Source organism: Chiroxiphia lanceolata, chromosome 6 (genome assembly GCF_009829145.1).
Source record: "Chiroxiphia lanceolata isolate bChiLan1 chromosome 6, bChiLan1.pri, whole genome shotgun sequence".
Classification (NCBI taxonomy): Eukaryota; Metazoa; Chordata; class Aves; order Passeriformes; family Pipridae; genus Chiroxiphia; species Chiroxiphia lanceolata.
In genome coordinates, this window is record NC_045642.1 from 62,117,179 (window position 1) to 62,141,767 (window position 24,589).

At 50.8% G+C, this 24,589-nt stretch overlaps 1 protein-coding gene across 5 annotated transcripts in view; it reads right to left on the reverse strand.

Moving 5' to 3' along the window:
- Positions 1-22,951, reverse strand: part of SAMD4A (sterile alpha motif domain containing 4A) — a 101,140-nt gene extending 78,189 nt beyond the window's left edge. For 2 of the 5 annotated variants that reach the window (XM_032690128.1, XM_032690123.1), the window contains exons 1-2: positions 22,793-22,950; positions 21,761-22,477 (exon numbers count right to left, since the gene is read on the reverse strand). In XM_032690128.1, the coding sequence (XP_032546019.1) occupies positions 21,761-21,956 (196 nt within the window). In that variant the 5' untranslated portion in view covers positions 21,957-22,477; positions 22,793-22,950. Of the gene's footprint in view, positions 1-14,005; positions 14,279-21,760; positions 22,478-22,792 lie in introns of those variants that run through there. The other 3 variants (XM_032690124.1, XM_032690125.1, XM_032690126.1) reach the window with 3 other exon arrangements.
- Positions 22,952-24,589: the final 1,638 nt, after the last annotated feature.

The following is a 24,589-nucleotide window of genomic DNA, read 5'->3' on the forward strand; positions in this document are numbered from 1 at the left end:
TCTGATGACAGGAGGGGAGTCAGGGCTCTTGTTAAAGAGCTGCAATCCTCTGTGACCATGAGATAGCGAAAAATAAGGAGTCTTCCAAATGCATATCCTGAGCAGGTACCTGTAGCACATGATCACAGAATTCCAGAATGGTTTGGGTTGGTTGGAAGGGATCTTAAAGCCCATCTCCTTCCAATCCCCCTGCCATGGGCAGGGACACCTTCCACTAGCCCAGGTTGCTCCAAGCCCTGTCCAACCTGGCCTGGAACACTTCCAGGTATGGGGCAGCCACAGCTTCTCTGGGCAACCTGTGCCAGGGCCTCCCCACCCTCACAGCCAAGGATTTCTTCCTCACATCTACTCTAAACCTGCCCTGGCACTTTAAAACCACTGAATGGTTTTGTCCACAATGAGGACTCGGGCACAGAAAGATGGGAAACACAAGGGTTTGCTTTGGAAGCTGGAGACTGATGATTCTTCCTTTAGATTTACACTTCCAACGGTACAGAGGACTTTCAAAGCCACACTGACAGATACCAGCACCTGTCCCTCTGCAGGTTTACAGGCACCCTCTGAGCACTGCCCAGCACTGTGCCCACACCACACTTTGTGCTCACTGGAGCATTTTCTGACCAAAGACCTCATCCTGAATCCATTCAGCTCCCTTGCCAGGTAGATCATCTTCCTCTTACAGAGGGAAGAGAGGACCAATAAACAAACCTGGGCTAGTGATAAACAATCCCACTGGGATTGCCTTCAGCACAGACCTTATGTGGTTTTGAAGTTGTTTCTCCCAGATCTGCAGAGAAGTGTGTTTGCAACAGGGAGCACACGAAAGGTCAAGCATCAACACAGATGCTGATGCTCTGACTTCAGCTCACGCCTGCCCAGGTAGGAGCTGTGCTTGTGTGCTCTCTGAGTCCATGCCAGCAGGGCTTTTTGAGCCCAAGAGAGCGTGTTTTACAGCCCAAACACAATTACAGGACAAGGCTGGATATGTGGGATGCAGGGATGTGGGTCACAGACCTTGAGACCCTGCAAGAGCCGCTCTAACCGCTGCTTCTCTTCCCTCAATATCCAAATTTCCTCCAAACTTCCTAATTCCTAACTCCTAATGTAGGAGTAAGGATGCTGCAGGTGAGGTGGAAATACAGAGAGCAGTAGATCCAGCAGGAGGAGGAGCAGGAGGAGCTCCCATCACTGCAGATGCCCCATCCTGTTCCTGCCCCACGGCACAGCTGCTCATCCTGTGCCTGCATGTGCTGGCTCCTAAATTTAAACCAGCCAGGGATAAGCTCTGAAACAACAGCCAAGGCCTGGGGATATGTGCGTGCTGGGGGAGGGAGGGAATACATCCCCACTCTTTCCTTCGGCTTATCTCGAAGTCTGGGATGGGGGGAGCAGCTCTGGCACCCACCAGGCAGAGCCTTCATTCCCATTTCCTTGCCAAAGGCAGAGCAGCAGCAGCTCTGAGAGTCTGGATTAGGGGATCACCTCCCAGAGTCCTGGGATACGAGGGATCCTCCCTGGAGCCAAAGGGTCCCTTTCCTCCCATCCCACAGCAAGCCTGGGTGGGCAGGCACCTCCTCATCCTAGCACACCCCGAATTCCCATCCATACCCCTCCGAGTGGAATTACAGAGCAGTTTAGGTTGGAAAAGACTTAAGATCATCGAGTCCAACTGTAAACTCAGCACTGCCAAGGCCACCACTAAACCATGTCCCCAAGTGCCACATCTACGCGTCTTTGGAATACCTCCAGAGATGGAAGCTGGAATTCAACCATCCCCCCTGGCTGCACAAGGTCTCCCCAGCTGATGCTCTCCTGGAGGGTCTCCAAAGGACTCCAAGGCAGAGCCAGAGGGGACTCCTCTGCTGAGAAAAAGGAGGGAGAAGTGGGGTCCACACAGGAATCCCTTGACTCAGGGGGCTGTGTCCTGCTCCTCTCAGGATGTCAACAGGAAGCATTCCACAGGAATTGGCTCTTGGCTTGCACACAGACTAATGTGGGCTAGAAGAAAGAAATGTATAGAACAAGTGGTACACTGGAGAAAAAGGAAAATGAACCGAAGACTCCCAGAATGGTTTGGGTTGGAAGGGACCTTAAAGACCATCTCATTCCAACTCCCTGCCATGGGCAGGGACATCTTCCACTAGACCAGGTTGCTCCAAGCCCCAGCTCCAGCTGTTATTTCAGGCAGAAAATGCTTCCTCTATCGTGGCAGTAGGGAAAACTGAGATATTTCTGTGGCTTCTCCTTTGACGGGAAAAGGGCAGGAGCCGAGAAACACGGAGCCGCAAAGAATCCCGTGTGAGCCCTTCTCAGGCTCCCCTGCCTGGCTCTGGCACCAGGGACACAACACTTTTCTCTGTCCTAAGCAGGATTTCCCCCCTTTTTTCTCCTCATTACCACACATCACCAGCCAAAGGGACATCTGAGAGGAAGGATGAACAGTAGCCGTAAAAAGCCCTGGTTTTTCAAAAACAATTGGAATACTGCACGGACAAATTCACCCTCCATTTGATAGACAAGAGGAAGCCAAAATCCTTTGGACACAGGGAGGAGAACTGCAGCAGCCCCAGCTTCAGCCCCAGTTGTCCAGTTCCACCCCACAACCCTGAAGGTCTTTCCTACAACTACAAATCATTTTTGCTCAGCCCGTGCCACAATGGCTCCCTTTTCCCCAAACACATCCCTAGTGTCATTTAGTGTTTCTCCCTGCAGAAAGCACCTAATGCCTCAGAGGAGAGGGACTGTAGCATTCCAGCTCCCTCCCTGGGATGAAGGACATGCTGAACCACTTGCCCTCAAGTCCCTGAGGAGGCTGATAAGGAGGGAAGGAAAATCCACAGTTACGAAACCTCCACCCTAAAAACAAGCAGAGAGATGCAGGACAGGAGAAGGAAGCTGTGCCCAGGCTGGGTGCACAAGGACCCCCAAAGATGCCAAGGAGATGATTTAGGATCCCCCACGTGAGCCAGCCAGCCTTGGGAGAGCCTGTCAAGAAGCAGCAGGGCTAAGAGAGGAGGGAAAACCACTGCACACGTCCCCCAGTTTTACAAGCTTTTTTCCAACTGCTAAAATAGAAAAACCCTCAGCAAATTTAGCAAAACACGTCAACAAGTTCTGTGCTACAGCCCAGACACACATGTTCTCCTCAGTAAGATGCATTCTTAGAAACCTTCTTTTGCAAAACCTGTTGGTGTGCCTTTTGTTTTCCTTTCTAGCTCCAAGTACTCACAAGCATCCTGGAGACTTAAAAAAAAAAAAGAAAGAACAGACATTTTTAGATTTAAGCGCGTGGAGAGGACTAAGAGTGTGTCACCACGTGTCTGGGATAGATGTTAAATCCTCCAAAACCATATGCTGGAGATTGCTCCAACAAAAGAGACTGCGATGATAAAGAGAAGCCTTATGTTCAAGTACCCGTTAGTTGTGCAAGATTAGAAATTAGCTCACAATCCAATCCTTGTAAAAAGGCTTTAAAAGCACAGGATTTCTCCTTAACATGAAAGCAATGAACTGATAGCTACTCGTTATTGAATTACTCATTCAGATTTAACAGCAGCACGAGCACAAAGCTTCCCATCTTCTGTGTCGTCCTGACAAACCGCAGGGCCAAGGGCGAGAGCGTCACATCCAGGATGGGAAATATATCCCGTGGGATTCACGCGTAAACCCCGCTCCCAGAATCGCAGAGGGGTTGGAAAAGACCTCTAAGATCATCAAGCCCAACCTTTGACCGATCACCACCTCGTCAAATCGACCCAGAGCACTGAGTGCCACGTCCAGTCGTTCCCTGGACGCCTCCAGGGACGGTGAACACCTCCGGGGATGAGTCCCACAGGGACCTGGGCTGCCCTGCTGGATCCGGGGTCAAGGATTTACTGTCCGATCAACGCGGTGTATCCCCAGGGCATGAGGAGTTTAATTATGGAAAAAATAGGCCACTCAGCAGAATCAGAGGGGAGAAAACAAGGTGTTATGTTCTTCATATATTTATCCAAACAAAATCCCCTTTGGATAAGAGGTTGCTGGTGATCTGACCCTCTCAGAAGACAGGACGAAATACAGAAATGCTTCAGGAAGGAGCAGGCACACAACAAAACACATGCAATACCTACATGCAAAATGTACCTGCACACAAGCAGAACCCCAAAAGATACCACAAGACCTACCAGGCACCCCAAAACTTCCGAGGAGCTGGGCAAGGCACCTCCACCAGCAGTGGCACGCTGCATCTCTGTGTCCCTGCACACAAGTGTGGCAAGAAACAGCCACACATTAAACAGCTCGTGCCAAAACTCATGCTGATCAAACACACAGGAGGTGGGTGGACACCTCCATGCCCAAGACCAACGTGGCCAGACAAGCCATTCCCTGAAATAGCTCCTTCCCAGCCTCCTCCTCCTCCTCCCAGATCTGGCTTTGGTTTCAGCTCCAGTTGTTCTCTCACTAACTGCTCCTCCTTAAATAGTCTCTCTTCCTCCTTCCTCGGGAAGGAGTGACAGTGCCCCACGGGGTGACAGTGGGCTGCACGACCAGCAGGAAGCTAAAATAGACTTTCACCAAGATGAACACCCCGCTAGCAGCTGTGACACAGTGAAATGCAACCACCTGGAGGGTTAATAAAGGCATGGATTAATGTAGAGGCTGAAATTCATAAATAGACTGAACATTTCTTTTCTGCAGCGTATTCCCCGGAAAGGAGGAAGGTGGGAGCACCCACAAAACAAGGAATACACCACCCAGGCAGAACAGCCGTGCACACCATGAAGCATCAGGAAGAAATTCTTCCCTGTGAGGGTGGGGAGGCCCTGGTACAGGCTGCCCAGAGCAGCTGTGGCTGCCTCATCCCTGAAAGTGCCCAAGGCCAGGTTGGACAGGGCTTGGGGCAACCTGGGCTAGTGGAAGGTGTCCCTGCCCGTGGCAGGGGGTTGGAACTGGATCATCTTTAAGGTTCCTTCCAACCCAACCATCCTGTCATTCTCCATGTGCAGCATCAACACGTGTGAGGATACGGAAACAGGAAGGAAATAATGATATTCTTGTCACTTACCACCCAATGCACAAAATTAGAGATTAATAAAGCAAAGCAAATAAATCTGAGATGCATTTTTGGGGCAGAAAGCACCTTAAGGGACCGGAAGGAAGGTGCTTCGATACCCTAAATGAGCGTCATTGCACATATCTGAAGTCTTTGCAAGAGTTTTCGGGAGAGGTGGGTTTTACAGTCTGGCTGTCTGCAAGCAAGTGGTGCAGATCAAGGAGTGAGCAACACTGCAAAACCAGCTCTGAACACTCCTGCCATCTGAATCTGGTGAACGGGAAAGAAAACTGACCTGGATATTGGGATTACCCTTGGAAAGCCCAACCTTTCCTCCCTATCCATCAGAAGTAACAGCAGTGGTTCCTTGCTGCGGAGCAAGCCAGGATTTAAATTTATTACGTGGAACTACGAGAATCACACAGTTTGTGCTCAAGTTGTGGTTCACCACCGAAAAAATTCATCTTAGTGAAACCAGAGTGCTGGTGCAGCATCAGATACAGTTATCTCCAGAAGCTGCACCCTTATCTGGTTCCAACACACGGTTCCTCCACAGGATAGGAGGTGGTGGGACGTGATAAATGGTCAAACCATCCTTAGCAACGTGAAGGTATTGCGTCTATAGAACACTGGCCTTGTGTAAGAGAGCAAACACACAGAGGGAAAAGCAGTTGGTGATATGAGGAAAAAAGGAGGGGGGGGGAACCCCCACTTCCCTGACAGGATTTATTTTTAGGTGATGGTTGCTCAAGCCTGCTCGGGGAATCGGTGTGCCGGGAGGAGCTCCCGTGCAAGAGGACGAACGGTGACTCAGCAGGTAAGAGTTGTCAAAAACGTGTCCAAAATTGAAAGGGTAGGAAAAAAATCATAAGGAAAAGCTATAAATACCTCGAGCAGTTTTGCTTCGTGCCCTGGGTGGATGCCTGTGGCTGCAGATGATGTTCTGTGCAGTTTGTTCTGTGAAGCAAACTGGGGAACTCCGTCCCCATCCCGAGCACCTGTGGGGGGTTCCCTCCCTCCCCTGACCCCAGGAATCACTCAGGGATCTGTGTCTGCCCCAAACACAACATGCCAGGGGATCCCATCACCACTGAATTTCAGCTGTGATGCTAAAGACAGCCTTGCCCCTCAAGGCACACCCTGCTCCAGCCTTCATCCCCCTTTACACACCCCTCCGGAGAGGACGGGATCAGGATTTTTTAATGCACATTCAGACAAAAACCCCTCTTTTTTAAAAAAAATTTAAATAAAAGTCAAAAAGCCCAACCAACATGAAAGGCTGGATAAACACTCCTCCCTTCCCCAGCAGAAATTACAAAAATGCCTTTGAATTTGTTTTGGCAAGAAACAATGTTTTTTATGAAAGAGCTTCATTGAAAAGTCACAATTTGGAATGTATTCATCTATTCTACATTTTTTAAAAAGTTTTAATTACCACTTTAAGGGTATTTTGACATAGTTTATGGTTTGTTAGATTGTGCTGTGTGCTGCAAATGCCAAACACACCTTTTTGGAAGAGCCTTATTATTGTATTAATGCAAAATGTGGGGTTTGTGCTGCCGAGACTCGTGTCGGCGATTGAAAAATAATAAATTAATTCCATTTGGAGAAAACGCTGCCATTTATAACCCAGCAATTAAGAACAGATTTAATTTTAGATATCACTGCATTCTTCAGCTTACTGAGTTATTCAGCACCGACACTGGTACTACCAGTTTATGCTCAGTACTTTAAAAAACAGACCCAGGCCAACTTCTCACCCCTTAAATTAGCAACGACAGACATGAAAAGTTAATGCTGTTTTCCTCTCTCCTGAAAGCTGCAACATACGGATTTTGCAGGGGGGAAAAAAAAAAAAGCAAGCAAATGCTGGGATTTCTGCTACAACAGGCCAAATTCTATCAGCCAGAGACACATAAGGAGTTAAGAAAAAAAACCCAAACCTCAATGGAGTGAAGCAGAGCTGACTGTTTGCAAACCAGGGCGTGCAGACATTTGGAGGGAGAGGAAAGCAGCCCGAATCCTGGCTCTGGAGGGATTCCCACAGCCCCATCTCCCTCCCCAAGGCCAGGCAGTCGTGCAGCAGGTAGGAGATGGAGAAAGGAAAATGGTTTTTATTTGGCCGTGGCTCTGGCAGCAGAGAGGTGATGATGCCCAGGGAGGTCTGGTGCTGCGGGCAGGGCTCCAGCTGGCACCGGGGGGGTGGGAGGTTTGATGGCTGCATCCCACACAGGGAAGAGGTGGAGCAGTCCAGGGACCAGCACCCACATCCTGGGGGTGACAGGGCACCAGAGCTGGAAGACTGGTGGGAAATGGGATTTGTCCTCAGCATCTCCCCTCAGGCACAGGGGATCACACTCACTGTGATCACCAGCAACCTCCACATGTGAAAATAGTCCCTGAGGCCAAGGAAAGGGAAGGTAAACAGGAGCGAGGCCACGGGAACTCCCCTCTCCCCACCCAGGCTCCCGGCCACCCCCAGCAGCAGGAGACCACAATGTAGGGAAAGAAGGGACACACTCGGCCAGACCTGGAAAGCAAACCCAACACCTGAGGAAAGGGACAAGGAGTGAAACAGTTCTGTAATGAAGGCAAGTGGAGGGCCCTGGGCATCCCCTGCAGCACTGAGGTGACACGGTGACAGCGATTTGCTGTTGTCACAGCAGCACAGGACAGGCTGGGGGATCCCCAGGGGTGGCAGGACCAAAGCAAGGTGTGTTCTGGCCACAGGAATGCTGTGGGGTGGCTGCAGGAGAAGCAGGATGATGCTCTGGGCATCATCCAGGTGCCAGAACAGGCAGCACACCCGGAGCAGTGTGAGAACAGCCCGGTTTGGGGTTTTTTTGACATCAAGATGATAAAGACAACACTCACCACAATAATAGTGCAACAAAAAGGTTTTGAAAACAGCAAAGGGATCACCCCTGAAAGCCCAGCACCTGGGGGTCCCAAAGTCCGGGGTGGAGTGGCAGGACTCACACAGACCAACAACTCAGATCCTGGGAGAAAAGCTCTCAGCACCCTTGGAACTCTGCCACGGGTAAACATGGATGTGTTTTAAACAGAACCACGTGATGAGGACCCAAAACCCAGCACCCTCAGAGGGGTTCGCCAGCCCCTGAAGAATCCAAGGGCACCTCCATCACCCCATCACCTGCCCTCCTGGGGCTCATGTGAAAGCAAGCTAAACTGAATTGAACCTTGGCTTTCATAGGGCTCCCCCTCTTATTTGTACAAGAAATGGAAAACAAAAAATCCCCAAGCACGCATTTTTATTTACCAAGGTTCCAGCAGTCTCATTTCCCACTACACCCCTCTCCAAGGCAGGAGTACTGCTGCACTAATTGTAAGTCTATGGAGAAACAGGCTTCCCTCTGCTTTCACACTGGAATTAGTTACGCTCAGCCTGACCTTGCATTATTTTGAAGCTCTGCAACATTAAAAGAAAATTAGAGTGACTTGTTAAATCCCTTAAAAGGTAAAACAACCCTATTGCTCCAAGTTCCCATACAAAAAGAAACACCAAACCCAAACCAAAAACGAGCTCTTAAATCACAACTAGGGCTTTAATGTGGTGGGATTTAGTCTTATATTTTAAATTCATTCTTTTTTTTTTGTTCATCTGAACAATCACAGCGGCTTTAATGAGCTCTCCCTGTGAAAACTCCCAACTACAAAGGATCACATTTGCTCGTGTTCCAGAGCTCCACACACCTCGAAAGGAAATCCTAAAGCATCGCGTGCTTCTTAGCAGCCAGATTACCAGCTTTTAATCCTCTCTGCCAGATGTATTTTTAATCTTTTTGTGTGTAACAAAGCAAATTAGTGTAATTGTATGGGCAAACCGAACCAAAATACGCACATCAGATTGAAAAAAAAAAAACCAACACCCGAATTTGGTTGTGTTTTGAAGATCTGGCAAGGAAGGGAGCTGGGGGCTGAATTCAGCTCTGCAGGCATTGCCAGGGGAAGAAGTTGCTGCACGGTGAGTGAGGAGCTTCATCACCCTTCAGCCACAAGTCACAGGTTCCCATTCCTCCTCCAAGTCCCCCACAAGGCACCACCCCAGCCCTTGGATGAGCAATCACAGGATAGTTTGGGTTGGAAGGGACCTTAAAGATCAGCCAGTTCCACCCCCTGCCATGGGCAGGGACACCTTCCATTATCCCAGGTTGCTCCAAGCCCCATCCAACCTGGCCTTGGACACTTGCAGGGAGGGGTAGCCACAGCTTCTCTGGGCTGGGTGTGCCAGCTGTGACCCACCACAGCCCTCGGGAGGGAGGAATGGCCCCAGCAACCCCACAGAGGAACCTTGACAGCAAGAAACATTCTCTGAGGTGGCTCCCAGCATCCCCCCTCCAAGGGATAGTACAGAAGTGGCCTGGGACAGGGGTGGAGACACCTGGTCCAGGTCACTGGCTGTAAGAGGACAGGTTATGCCCCTGGAAGCTCAGGAGTGAGTTCTGTGCCATAGAACCTGGTGTTGACCAAAAGGCCGATTTCCAAGATGTGCAAACAGCATCAAACCCGTAAATCTGCCAAAATCAGGGCTTTACACCAGCAAGGAGTCGGATCTCAGGGGTCTGTGGGACAGCAGAGCAAGTCCTAAGCCTCCAGAGGCCTGGGCTCCCAGCCTCTCCTGTGGCAGGATCCCTGGTTATCACACATTGAGATTACTGACTGCTCAGGCCAGGGGGGGGAAATACCAATTATTTCCATTTTAAAAACAGAAAACAACTGAACATCAACGCTGACATCCAGTTTGGCTTCAGGAGGGATTTAAAGAACTTGTGTTTCTTCGTTCCCTAATCCCACACCATGCTTCCCTACTGCCAACCAGGATCCACTTCTAACAATGCAAAAGCATCTGCCCACATTTTTGCAATTATTCCAGACCCGGCAGAGAGCACCCTCCCCTTTCTGTAGGGTTAATCTAAAGAACAGTTGCCAAAATGCTGGGAACACAGTCAAACAATAGCTCCTCTGATGAAATTCCTCCACTCCATAGAGAAACCAGTATCCTCCAGCTGCTGTGGCTTGTCCAGAGAGATCTCCGAGTGTTTACCCGCTCCCATAAATAAAAGGGGAAAAAAAAAATGACAAACTGAAAGATTCGAGTGCAGCTTGCAAAAAAAAAAAAAAAAAAAAAAAAAAAAAAAAAAAAGACTGCAGAGCCCCTGCCATGTAACCACAACACAGGTTTTACTAATGCAACATTTGCCTTGTGTGAAATACAAACCCGGGGCAGCAGTGGAGGGAGGGCAACGCGGGCCACCTGTCCCGGGGACAGAGCCTCGCTATACTTATCAGCACAGAGACCACTTCCAGCAGCTCCATCCCCTTAAATCCTCATTCTCAGTGGAATCTCTGATCAGTCATTTATAAAAGCCGGGAGGCCAGGCTGGACAGCTGAGTTACAGCAGCTATTATCCACGTATGCCTGAATTCCAGCAGACACCTTTATTTATAAAGGCTCTCCGGCTGACCGGGATTTGACACCGGCTACAAAAAGCACTCAGCATCCAACTGACTGCTCCAGAAGAATGTGAGGAGAGGTTGGTGAGCACAGGCCAAGCTGACACCTTTACACAGATTCCCTGCTGCTGCCATGACTTGGAATAGAGCAGGTTTAAGTAATTGATTTCCTGAGCAGACACATCGAGTTGCACACCTTTGCCTCTTCTGCTACGGGTTCAAGTGGATTGTTTTCCCCCTACCCCTAATTCTAACAGAATATTTATGTTTCATATATGTTCATATATTTCATATGCATTCTAATGGAATATTTAGAGTATTTTATGTTTCATCAGGCCTATTCCCTCTCATTTTAGACTTTCTGGGTCCGCACTTTCTTGCTTGTCAACCTTTAGGCTCGCCATGAACCTGGACACTCACTTTCCATGAAACTCAGGAAAATCCACGACTCACAGTTAATACAAGTGCAAGGGGATGGGGAGGAAGAAGGTGGTAACAAAAATCAGTTGCTCACAGTTGGTTTTCTGTAGCTCCAACAGTCTCAGTGGCAACCCCTGCTAACAGAAGGTGACCAAGCGCACGGCAGAAGTGTGAATTCCGCTTTAAACGGACAGAATTCCCAGGAGCAGCACGTGCAAACACAGCCTGCAGGGCTCAGCTGGGCCAAAGGAGGCTGGGATTACCTGTGGGCTCACATCACACTCCTTACTCTGTTATAATAACCTGAAACAGGAGGTGGTACCTCTGCTGGGCACAGAGCTGGGACCCAGCTCCCCATGGGGCTCCAACGGAGCCGGCACAGTGAGGGTAAGAAGGGACTTCCTTGCCTGGTTCCTCATTTCTTAAGCAAAGACCATCAAAAGCATCCTCCTTTGACTTTCAAAAGCATCCCTGTGCAGCCTGGAGAAGAGAAGGCTCTGGGGAGACCTTGGAACCCCTTTCAGTACATAAAAGGGCTCCAAGAGAGCTGGAGAAGAACTTTGAATAAGGGCTTGGAGTGACAGAAAAAGGAGGAATGGCTTCACACCGTCAGAGAGCAGGGTTAGATTGGATATCAGGGAGAAATCCTTCACTGTGAGGGTGGTGAGACCCTGGCATTGGCCAGAGAAGCTGTGGCTGCCCCATCCCTGGAAGTGTTCAAGGCCAGGCTGGACAGGGCTTGGAGCAACCTGGGATAGTGGAAGGTGTCCCTGCCCGTGGCAGAGGGGTTGGAACAAGGTGAAGTTTAAGGTCCCTTCCAACTCAAACCGTTCTGGGAGTCTATGATCCTTCCTGCTCCCAGCACCCTCTCCCACAGCAACCCCCCCTCCCACCACACCCAAACCTGCAGAGCTGGATAAAACAGCACAGGACTGAGCCCCAGCACAACTCTCCAGCTAAAACTCTCTACAGATGATGAAAATCTGGGGGCTGAGAGCAACAGGAGCAGCCAAGGGACCTCGGGCATCCCTCACAGCACAACCTGAAGCTCCAGGGAGGTTTCCCAGGTTCCCCTGAGGGGCTGCCAGATGAGATCCCCACAGGCCACCCTGAAGCCTCCAGCAGCAGCATCAGGAAGGAGCTGTGTCCGTGTGCTGCTGAGTAAGTTGTTATGGTTACTGAAGGGTTTGCTGGGCTTTTTTCCCCTCCTCTTTTAAAAAGAACTCTTATCAGTTTAACATAATACCACCAGTCAATAACAATTCTTATCTTAAAAGGTCACTCAGGTAGTTATAACTCAACATTTCATCTATGTTTGCATTATCTGGAGGGAAACAGCCTGGAGACTTTGTATTTTTATTTTAATAATCCACTTCTTTGGAACGGTGAGATTTAGGGAAAAAAAAAAAAAAAACCTACCCAGAACCAAGCTGACCCTGTGGCAATTTGAGCACACCAGGGAACAGACAGAAAAAAGGTAGAAAAAATCACATTGATGTTTGCTGCATCAGAAACAGGAGGAATACCCCGATAGGAAAACTGTGAAAAGCAAGGAAATGCATGGATGCAGACCACAGCTGCTGCAGAAACACCATGTCCTGCCTGCAAACATCAGATCAGGCAAGTTTCTCCACGGCAAAAATTGTGGGTTTTTTCCTCCACATTTCTTTCCCCATTTTCTTCCCTCACTTCCCATTGCAGCTGGAGGGCAGAGAGAAGGGGTCAACACAAAAAACCCAATGACAAGAAGAACTGATCTGTGATGTTCAGGGTTAAAAACACAGTAAACAAGAAAATGCAGTGGCATGGAAAGTGGGTTTTAAAATGCTTCCAGCTAAACCTGGTCAAACCCTGTTTTATCCACCCACTGAATTTCTTCTTATAACTACAATTAAAACTCCAAACACAACATGTGCCCATTCCCCACCAGGCAAGGAGCAGGAGAACTAACTGCTTAAAAGGCAGGTTTGTAGCTTGTCTGAAATGAGTTTTATCAAAAAAAAAAAGAAACAGAGCAATCTGGAATTAATTACTTGTGAGGATCAGTAACAGAGGAGAAGCTTTTTAAAGCACTCTGTGCTTCTACTCCAGCGTTGCCTCGCTCAAGAGCAAAGAGCAGAGCAGAGCTGCTGAATCCTGCAGATGACAGTCACAATATTAACATTATTTTAAGTAAAATAACATCTTCAGGCATGATAGCTCAACCAGCTGGGCCACATCCAGCTCCTGCAAATAACAGGGAAGGCTTGCAGAGGCTGTGGGGGAAGCTGGCTCAGCCCCTGGTGTAGCAGAGCTGTCAGTACCAGCCATCCATGTCTCCCATCACGGACAGTCCCAGGCTCACAACGTGGAATGACCACGAGTTTGTTCAAGGACAGCACCCATGGATTATTTTTACAGGACACAAGAAAGCTTTAGCACTGCAAAGGCCCTGAGAAGGGCAGTCACGATTAATAGCAGAGAAATATATGGTTTACACCTTGGGTTCAAGAAGATCAGATGTCTACAGAGTCATCACTCCTCCAGACAGGAGCAGGAAGCCTCAGGTGAGGTGCTGCACCACACACCTGCACAGCCCTGCATGCACAGAGCCCTTAGGAAAAAAAAGTGCTAAAATTCAGGCACCTTCACCAAAACCCCTGATATGGCCCTGCCATGGAGTCACCTCAAGTAAACACTCAAATAAAACCACACACTGTGAGCCAGGCACCGGACACGTGAGCCTGCACTGGGAAATCATCGGATTCCACCTCCTCTTGCCTTAGCCAGACGTGTTTGTCTCCAGCATGGAAAGACCACTAGAAGAAGGTAGAAGGAGACAAGGCACCTGTCAATACAAAGCAAACTGGGTTTCTGCCTCCTCACCCCGACCAGGATCGTTTTCTGCTCATTACCCACACCCTGAGTTGCACGGCCCTCACGCTTTGGGTGAGACCATCCCAAGCCCTCTGCTCTGCGAGAGAAAATCCAGCTTGGAATCCCCTCCATGCCAGAAACACGACTCCCTCTGCCTGCAAAACCCCCTTCCACAGAAAAGCCAGCAACACCTTCTCCAACAGAGAAACAAATCCCAACCTTGTTTTGTTGAGATCCTGCCCTTCCACTTAACGCATCTGCTGCGGAAGAGGAAGTCGGGAACGGATCTGCTCGCTCCAACCTCAACTTCATTTGTGACTCCTGGGCCAAGATGGAAAGCCACTGGCTTGGCTGTTTGCCACTGCCAAACTCACGCTCAGACGTGACCCCTGCAAATCTCTGGGTCTCCTTCTCAGGACCAGAGCACTGGAGAGTTACACATATTGGTTTTTTAAGGAAAAAGGACGAGCATGCAAGCCTGTGGATCCCTTGCATCAGACCTGCAACCTCTTTTAGATCCCTCAGCAGCTCTTGCGTAACCCAGAGCTAGTAAAAAAGTAATGGTCTTGTTTATTCAGTGAAAACAGAAAATACAAAGGGCACGTGCACACGCACAGTTCACGTGAGGGTTCATCCCATCACCCTTGGGAGGTTTCTGTGGACAAAAAGGATTTCAAACACCATGACCTGTGCTTTGGGTGGGCCCCTGCATGTGCCTGGCACCGCACAAGGAGTGGGGAGGAGACCGGGGCGATCAGGTGGGAACCCCAAAACAGTACAGCAGTACAATACAGCAGCTTCTCCTTCCTCTGAGGAATCCAACCCCGAGGAGCTGTGGGCTCCGATCCCGGGGTTTGGGTGCAGTGGCAGTGCAAGGGGTGCCCTTTCTCCCAGCAGTTATCTGTGGTAACACTAGACACGAGCACGATGCTGGAGCGCTAAAGCACTGACGGGTGCGCCTTAAAATAAAGCCAGTGTTCACATCGATTACTATTTCAGTTACCCCGACTGCAAACACAACTCCCAGCTTGGTAAAGAATGGCTTTCGTGGGCCACAAATCAAATAAAGGCCTTTTTTTGATGGAACATGAGAAAAAGAAAGGGCAGAGCTTGAGAAAGCTCCTTTTTAAGGAGGTGGGAATTCGCATCGTGATCCACAGAAACCTTCATCAACTCCTTCAGGGAAACGGCAGGAAAATTTGGCTGGCTGCAGCATCAACTGGCCCAAATGTAGATGTAAAATACAAAATGGTGGGACAGGCACACAGCTCTGCTCAGATGCTGAGGTCTGACACGCCAAAGGATGCAACTGTGCAGGGGATCATCCACCGGCAGCGGCCCAGGCTACGAGCGGAGCGCTTTCCACACTCATCCATTTAATCTCGTTTGCAGATAAGTGTATTCACAAACTAGATTATTTTAATTGATGGCTCTACAGCTGGTTCCTGTTCAGCTCTGGAGCTAAAGCTGTCCTCAACCTCTCCCATCATGGGTTGAGGACGCTGATGCTTCGTGCAGTTCCTCCCCTTCAGTGCAGTTCCTCCTCCCTGCACCTGCCGTGGTGGGACAGAACTTCAGATCCACTGCTTTCCCAAGCACAAATATGAGACACCTGCACAAAGGGAGGTACTTGGGTAGGAGTCAAGGGAGAACAAGCCAGGCCAGGCAAAGAATTCCAGCTCAGGTCTGTGACGACGCATGAAATGCTTCTCTGCATCTTCCACATGCACTTCAACAGTGGGATATTTCCCAAATGAAGTCAGTAGGGAAATTAAGCCTGACATCAGGCCCCTCACTGCGCCATGAATTATCTGACAAAATGGTTAAATGGACACTGCAAAGTCTGGAAAAGTCTCTCTGGGATAAAGTACCCCATCTGTGGACAACTCTCTCGCACCAGTGATGCACCAGACAGCAAACCAGGCTGTTCCCATTCGTTAATTTTTTCCTTCCCATTTTAAGCATTACTACCCAAAAATGTTCCCCAGGCAAGTGCTGCCACCCCCCACCCAAACAACCTGGCCCTTATTAGCCCTGCTCATGGAAGAGACCTTGCCATTTGTGCTCCCAGTGCTTTGGAAGTGAGCCATAGGGAGCATCCTCCTCCTGCTCTGACTGCAAGGGACACGTGCCAGGAACCACGAGGGAAGGAGTATTTAAGCAAATAGGAGAAAAGAGGGAAGTGCAAGCCCAAAAGAGTCTCCTCAATGTCCCAGCATCAGGGTGAGTGGGACAGCAAAGGGAAGCCTTTGTCATGCCATGCCACAGACCTACTTCCAGCCAGGGACTGGCATGAGCCAAACGTTGGCCTGTGGTGCTTCCCAGAGCCACTCTGAAAAATATCCTTAAAAATAAAAATATCTTTGAACTGCAAGAGAATATTGGGTGTGCAGTGCTGGCTAACACTGCTCTGTACCTCTGTACCCCTCCCCTTGCTCCTCTCCAAAAAGCCCAGCACAGACAGGTTTTAGCCCCCAAGTTTGCAAACAAAACCTGGCAGCAGCTCAAGCACCAGCACACAGATTAAAAGAAGTGTGTCCAACAGCTCAGCAGATCTGAGGCTGCAGAGCTCAGCAGCCCAGGTTGCCCAGAGAAGCTGTGGCTGCCCCATCCCTGGAAGTGTTCAAGGCCAGGCTGGACGGGGCTTGGAGCAACCTGGTCTGGTGGAAGGTATCCCTGCCCATGGCAGGGGGTTGGATGAACTTTAAGGTCCCTTCCAACCCAAACCATTCTGAGGTTCTATGTTCTCTCTATTTAGGAGTCCCAGCTCCTGGCTTTTAATAGGCAGAGCTGCTCACACCCCTCTTTGGGCAGAGACAAGTGTGTGGAAGGAACACACAATGCCTTGCACTTAGAACTTCCTTTCACTCCCACTGAACATGGGCTTAGCTCCCAGCCCCATCCTTCTCCTGGGACACCTCCTTGGCTCTTCCAGTCCCTCCTTGGGACAGCCCAGTGATGCCCTCACATAGCCCAAGGGCACTTAAACCAGAGCTCAGCACTGCAATGCAACTACAAGCCAAGAAAAAATAATAAAAAAAAAAAAAGGAAAACACCCTCAAACTGGGCACTGGGATAATTTTCCATCAGTGGGGGGGTCACTGGGGGCAAACTGCAAAATTTGCAAGGTGGAAGGGTAGCAGCTTCTGATGGGCTGGGAGACTGTCTGTGACCAGGGTAACAGCAACAACCCTATGGCTGGAGCCACAGGGACCTAAGGATATAAGAAGCAAGGTCTGCAGGAACATGTAATACCTTTTAATAGACCAGCTGGTACAGTTGGGGAAAAAAAAACCTCCACAACTACACAAGCCCTCCTTTGAGCTGCTGCACCTTCGTGCCTGGCCATTTTTTCCAGCTGCATCACTTGGTCTATTAAAAGACATTACGGCTCCCTGCAACCCTCGTCTCTTCCTCAGGCCAGTCCTCCCTTCCCAGGATGAGGAATCTGGGTCATCCCAATGCTCCCATTGTGATACCTGACAGCCTGCTGAAGTGAAATAAAGATTGTGGCCCTAACATGAGGAGGAGCAGGTAATGTCCTGTGCACAGGGCAGGGAAAGCTTGTTGTCCTTCAAGGCCAGGAGTTTAAAGCTGCCGCTCTTCCTTTGGTGCAGGTGGGTGTCTGGATGCCTGCATGACTCTCAGGAGCCTTTGGGCACCTCTGTTGATCAGCAGAGAGCACAGGAGTGAGGAAAGCAGGGCTGGTGGGATGGGATGTGGGACTACTTTGGAAAAAAAACCAACCCAGTCACACCTCTGGCCATCCCAGAGAGGGGATACCCAAGTAGACAAAGCAGAAGCACATCCTGCATTCCACAACCAAAGCCTACAGACCACTTTTCATGGATACAGCCTTCCCTATCTGCTCACTGGGTCTGTATCCCATCCCAAGCATCTCTCAGTGCCTCAGGAAGAGCACAGGTCCCTTTCCCACAAGGCACAGAATGCTCCTGTCTGACCTTTACTGGCGGCTCCAAGGAGGTCGCCGCGTCCTGACGGCTCCGAGCAGCTGGGGCTGAAGCTGCCCAGCAAGGCCAGGCTGGAAGGAAGGAAGGAAGTTATAGCAGGCTTTTAAATAGTGCTGTGCAATACCTGAAACTTCTATTTCTGTGCACAGATAATATGGTTTCCATATTCTCCCCCATGCCCAGCAGTCCAGGCCATTCAGGCTCAAACTGAATCAGCAATAACCCACATTCTTCACCAGTTAAACCATTAAAGCTTGTCGAGGCCTCCGTGTAGGACAACCCCAAGATGTGCACTTCACCAGTGAAGAAACGTACAGATTTCCTTCCACGTTGGCTTCCCACTTCTGTTTTCCTTTTATAATCAAGCAATGCCTTTAAATTTTAAAAAGACCACAGATGGAAGGTGGTCTCACAGCCACCTGGGCAGCCCCCCCACCACATGCAGTCACCACACCGGTCTGCTCCCAGACACTGGTGTAGTTTTCTGCAGGATGTCTTGCAGGCATCTCTCATCTGAGGTGGGCAACGTGGTTCTATCCATGCTTGAGCAGGAATCCAAAGAACCACAGAAGCAGGAGGCTCCTCAGGGCTTTCTGAGGGTCGTACACAGCAGAGCCACGCAGGGTTTGCAGTCCTAACACGGAGAGCTTGGCTGTGATTATGGAAACACCTTCACACTTGGAGAAAACCCAAGACAGAACTCCTTCAAACTAAATGTACCTGCTTCTCCACAGCAACTAACTAGTTAAAAAGAGTAATTTTTTCTTCCTTGAGGTTTTCCCATCTCATCTGCAGATGAGATCTCATCCCATCTCATGGTAGACCTGTCACCAGGCAAGAAACAAGCTGGACACCTTCACTGAGAGGAGTTTTCCTCTCTGCCTGCTCCACACACCTGAAAGCTCACGAGCCCCAGCCCCACCAGCCAGGGAGGATCTCAAAGCTCTGCTCTCCCTTTGGGACCAACACTGTTGGTGATGATATTGCCAAGGATGGTGTTCATCCACCACGGATCACAACAGCAGGGCTGCCACCTCTTCTGAATGACCATAAACTAGGAGTAATATTCCAGTTTTCCCATCTCCCCAAAGGGCTGGGACAAGCAGCAGGTCCTGCATGTACAAAACAACTCACTTCCCACGAGGACCCAGCATAATTCCAACACTTGCTCCTGCACATCAGCCCAGCACGTTACATTCAGCCCAGCGCTGCTGAAGTCACGGTGACACCCCTTCCCAGACAATGGATTTCACCTGTGCCCCATGGAATGGGAACATCCCACACCTTACAGCCAACTCCTACAGCCCATTAGGGCTGTGCAACCCCATCACCCCACAGTCCCTTGTGCACCAGCACCACCACGACCCCAACATCAACAGGGAGACCGGTGGGGGCACCTACAAGCAGGGAGCCACCATTTCCAAGCCAGCAAACACCAGGAAAACATACCGGGAGCCACCTCAGGCCCCAGCCCAGGAGAGAATCGAGCCCAAATTAGTTATGCAAACACCAGGATTCAAAGAGTAACGAGTAGCACGAGGTTCGATGATGATGCTGCCACTCAGGACTTGGTGTGATTCCACTGCCAGGCAAGTGACAAGTGCCAGACTGCAAAACAGGCACGGAACAGGAGCGACTTAAGGAATACAGGTGGTTCCATGAAGAAGGCAGTGCTAACACTGGAGACTATAAAGCCATTTCTTAACAGATCCTGCTTGCGAATCTCAGCTAACCTTCCCTCCACTGCAACAGGACTGCCTGGAAAAGCGCACGTCCTGCTCCACAGGATGCATGGATATGTCCATCCCACGGGAAAGCCTACGGGGGATGATGTGTTTCGTGAGACAGAGGCACTCAACGGATCCAGGTTTTGGCACGGGAGCTACAAACGCCCCGGAGGAGCGGCTCGTTTTTGGAAGGAACGTCAGGGAACGCTCAGGCAGCTCCACCAACGCACTGAGGGACAGGCAGGAGGCGGGATGCCAAGCTCCACGTGCAGGAGAAATCCTCGCGCCAAGCAAGGTCAACGGGATTACAGGGGCAAGCAGGGATTGCTCGCACGAGCAGAGATGGGAACGGCCCAACCCCTGGTCTGTACCCCGGGTTACCCCGAGGAAACGCCACCAACACAGGCGGCCCTGCGTGACTCCGCGTCCGGGAACACTTCAAACCCCTGTTTTCCTTCATAATTCGCCTTTCCTGACGTCAGGGTGCAAATCACCCCCCTCCGATCCCCCGACCGACCGAGGGGACTGGGCTACCACCAAAACCACAGTATGAATGAAAAGCTGCAACGCTGATAAAAGCATAAAATTAAAAATACACGGCTCGCACCGACTCGCAGAGGGAATCACGGCAAGGCTGTGCTGAGCCTGGCATGAGAGGCTGCAAATGTATCCCGGAGCAGCCCAGCTTGGAGAGTGTGCTCCCGCCAGGCCCCCCCCGGGGCCTCCCCACCCAAAGGGATGGATGAGGTTCATCCCTTCAGCTGTTTATAAAAGCAGCAGTATTGCGCCCAGACGCAGCATTCCTCCCTCTCATTCCTACGAGCTATATAAGGGAACGGCCAATTCCAGCCTGGCTCCCCCGTAGCCAGCCCCGATCCCTCTGCGCCGGAGCAGCCCCGGGCTCGGTTTTCCTGCAGAAGGACTTAAATCCGTCCTCCTCGGTGGAACACGGCGCTGCGCTGGACCTTGTCATCAAATGGCAGCACAGGCAGCTGCCAAACCCTGCCGGCTCGGTGCTCTAATAGGGAACAGCTGGAGAAGGACCCTGCATTCCTCCCGCCCCGTCCACACCGGGGGCTCTGTTCGGGATCCGGCCGCAAGATTTCCACCCATCACGGAACGCGGCCGCTCCCCGGCACCGCTTCGCCGTGCACAGCCCAAAACCCAAATCCCAATTCCTCCCCCCCCGCGGGGATTTTAAACCAAAGGCATGCTTTGCAACACGGGGGGGTTGCTTTGCTTTTTTTTTTTTGGGGTTGGGTGGGGTTTTTTTTACGATTTGGGAATTTTTTTTTTTTTTTTTTGAAGGGCTTGGAGGAACAGAACCACACAACTAAAAGACACTAAAATACGTTTTGCCTTCCCTGCTCTGCCTCTGCGTTGCAAAAACTCTACTTTAAGCGACTTGCATCCCTGTTTACATCCCCCCTCAGGAACACACACATCTGTAACAACCACCCCCCATGAATAAATAGAGGAGCACACGGCACGATTCGCCCGGTGCTTGTGCCATTTCCATCCTGCTCTAACTCCATTTACTTCCCAGGAGTTGAGCAACTTGTAATGGTGAATAAATAAAAGCGAAATACACTTTCCGTAGCCACGCACATTTTCTGTCCTGCACCCTCAGAAACATAAAACAGTCCACTCGTATTTTCTCAGAGCTCTGCTGAAACACAAGAGGGGTATTCAGAGCTGCAGGAAAAAAAAAAAAATAATGCGTCCAAACAGGATCTGAATGATGAAATAGGAATTGCCACATTTGGGGAAAAAAAAAAATTTAAAAAAATAGGATAACCCAGTTACCCAGACCTTTATACAACAACAGTTCGTCTGAGGTAGCAATGGGCTGCTTTTGCATGTTGCAGAGAGCAAATCAAGCCACGTTGTCCAAAAGAAGCCCAGAAAATCCAGACTCTACGTGACCTGACTTACTTATTTCACAGGAAACTGCATGGAAGGAGGAAAGGGGGGGGGGGGGACGCGGGGGGGAGAGGGAAAAAAAAAAAATAAAAACCCACCAATCATTCATGCTACCGTAGTTACACCACGCCATGGAGCGGAGTAGTTTGCTGTGAAAAACCAAACTGAAACAAGCCAAACCCCGTTTGGAAAATAAAACGTGAGAAGGAGAGAAGCTGTTCCCGCAATCGAGCCGGGGAGCCCCCTCTCCCACACCGCACTCGTTTCCTGGGTGCATTTTTTAACGTTTTTCTATAAATTTTGACGGCGTTTAGAGCACGGCTCGGGGAGGGTCTCGGCGAAACGCCACTCACCGGGGTTGTTGGCCTCCCCTTCGAGGATGTGGAGCTCGGTGCAGTCTGCCAGGGAATGCTCGAGGCAGAGCTGGAGGAAGCGAGCCTGGGTCCGGCTGACGCGTTTGAGCAGGGAGAGCAGCGCAACAGTCTGCTCGCACTCGTTCCAGCCCTTGAACCACCCGGCCAACACGCCGACCTGGTCTCGGAACATCATGGTGAGCCGGAGGGACAGCTCTGCGGGGAGAGAATAAATAACCGGGACAGCCTCCCTGCCCCCGGCGCCGCCGCCACCGTGCTCGGGGCAGGGCTATTCAAAATAAAAATAATAATAATAATAATAATAGTAATAATAAAAATAATGGTGGTTAAAAATGAAAAGGGGGGAAAAAAAGAAAAAAAAAAAAGAAGAATCTCCTCTGCGACGCGCGAAGGGCGGGTTTGGTTTCGGACGCAGCTCTCGGCCTGGGCTGGGGTTTTTTTTTTTTTGGTTTTTTTTTTTTGCTCCCTCTCTTCTGGCTTCGGTGCAGCGCTGGATTCCTGGAGGGAGGGAGCGAGGGAGGGAAGGAAGGAGGGAGGGAGGGAGACGGTGGGGCCAAAAAAAAAAAAAAAAAAAAAAAAATTTAAAAAAAAAAAAAATTTAAAAAGCCCAAAAAAAGGAAAACCCCAGCGTCAGGGCTGCCCCCTGCGAGGGGGGCGGGAGGGGGGAGCGACCTCCTGCCGGCGGCGGCTTCACACCTGGAACAGAGAGAGGAGGGGGCGTCAGCGGGGCTGGGGGGGACGAGCGGGAGGAGGAGGAGGAGAGTGGGGAGGAAGGCTCGCCCGCAGCCCCGCTGCCTCCCTCCCACTCCTCACCCGCGCCTTCCCACACCCTCACCGCCATCCCCCCGCACCCGCCACCACCGCCCTGGGGGAGCGGGGGTGTGCGGGGGGGGAAAACACCCGACACCCCCCTCACTGCAGTACGACGACACCCTCCCTCCCCACCACACACACACACACACACAAAAGTTCCCCCCTCACCCCATACACACTCCATAAAAACACGCTCACCTGACTCACGCCGGCCCCGGGGATCGGGGGAGGAGGGGGCGGCGCGGCGTTCTGGGGTGGCCGTGCCATGTCCGTGGGATGAAGGGGGGTGGGGGCGGGGGGGGGGGGGAAACGAGGGAAGGAGGCGGGAAAAAGGGAAGAAGTGGGAGAACGGGGGGGCGGGGGGCGCGCGCGCGCTCCGCGGCGCGAGACTGAGCCCGGCCGCGCGCCGAGCCCCCGCTCCCCTCATGCCGCTCATTTGCATACGGGTGACGTCATGAAGGGGGGTGGGCGGGGCCAGCCGCGCGCTGGTGGCGGGAGGGGAGGAAGGGGGGGGGGGGAGAGACGCGCGTCCCCCGTTCCCGTCCCACCTCCCGCCCCCTCCCCGCTCGCGTTCCCGCCACTCCCCCCGGAATTTTGGGTGCTCCCTCCGGCACGGGGAATGCTGGAAAACACACTACGGCCTCCCCCCCGCCCCGCTCCACGTCCTGCGGATTTCCCGCTGGAGGAAACCACCCTCTAGCGGGCTGCGGGGTAATGGCAGGGGGTGATTTTTTTTTGGGGGGGCGGAGGGGGTGAAAAACCCGCCGCTTTGGGCTCTGGTGAAATGTGGCACCGGGCAAAAATGGCAAATTTTAAAATGGTTATATTTTAAATTTTAAAATTATTATTTTTTGCGGTGTTTTTTAAATATACGTTTTAAATATACACGTCTAAGCACCGCGTGTGTAGAGAAGGACGGGATTCGTGTTTGGGGTTATCCATATCCCCGAAGAGGGACAGGATTTGTGTTTGGGGTTATCCATTTCCCACACATACTTTATTTCCCTTTCCCATTTCTCATTTATTTCCATTTATTCTTTTTTTTCACTTTTTCATCTATTTCCATCTCATTAGAAAGGATGAGGGATACAGGTATACCCAAGAAGGCAAATGGAGAAAGAGAAATCCCTGTGCACAAGTGTTTGGAAGAACACACCAAAACGCTGAGTAGAACTGAACACTTTTTAAAGCATAAATAAAGGTATGAAGTGCTTTTATCTGTGGGCTTTTTATTTGGAATAAAAATTATTTGTGGGGAATATCTGTCAGTTTGAAGCCATTCCCTCTTGTCCTGTTCCTACATGCCCTTGTCCAAATTCCCTTTCCAGCTCTCTTGGAGCCCCTCTAGGAATTTGTTTCCCAAAAGTGGCTGTGTGCTCTGGTGGGTGCTGGAGAAAGGAAAACTCTGTGTTTGTGCTCCCTTTGGCTGAAAAAGCAACACACCTGTCTGAATCTGTCCCTTTTTGGGGGAAAAATATTAGCAGGGAGACAAAGGCCGCCCAAATCCACCGGGAACACCCGGTCCTGTGTGCTGGAGCATCAATCCCACAGCAGGATGACGAGATGAGGATCACCAAGTGGGATCATCAAGCATAAATGGTCCATCTCGCCACAGTTCTGAGTTTGCCTTTAGCTCTCAGTCTGTCTGGTGACTAATTAAACAAACAGGAGCGGAGTTCCCTGCCAACACACCCCGGCCATCTGTCTCATCCTACAGCTCCATCCTAACAAACGCTCCATCAAAGAGCCCCTCTCCCCTCACCTAAGTGCTGACAGTCCTCCCGCTGTCCGGGTGTGCTGTGGGATGGCCCATGGAGCCATGAGGATACACCCTCTGTATGGGAATGAGGAGGGAGGCTCCTTCCACCGCCCGCACGATCGGCACAAGGGGCTCCAGGCAGAGCTCCACGCGCTCAAACGCTGCTAATTTAAGGGTTGCCAAGCTGGCTTTGCCAAAAAACGCCTCCCAGGTTCTGCATTTTGCACATCTAAAGT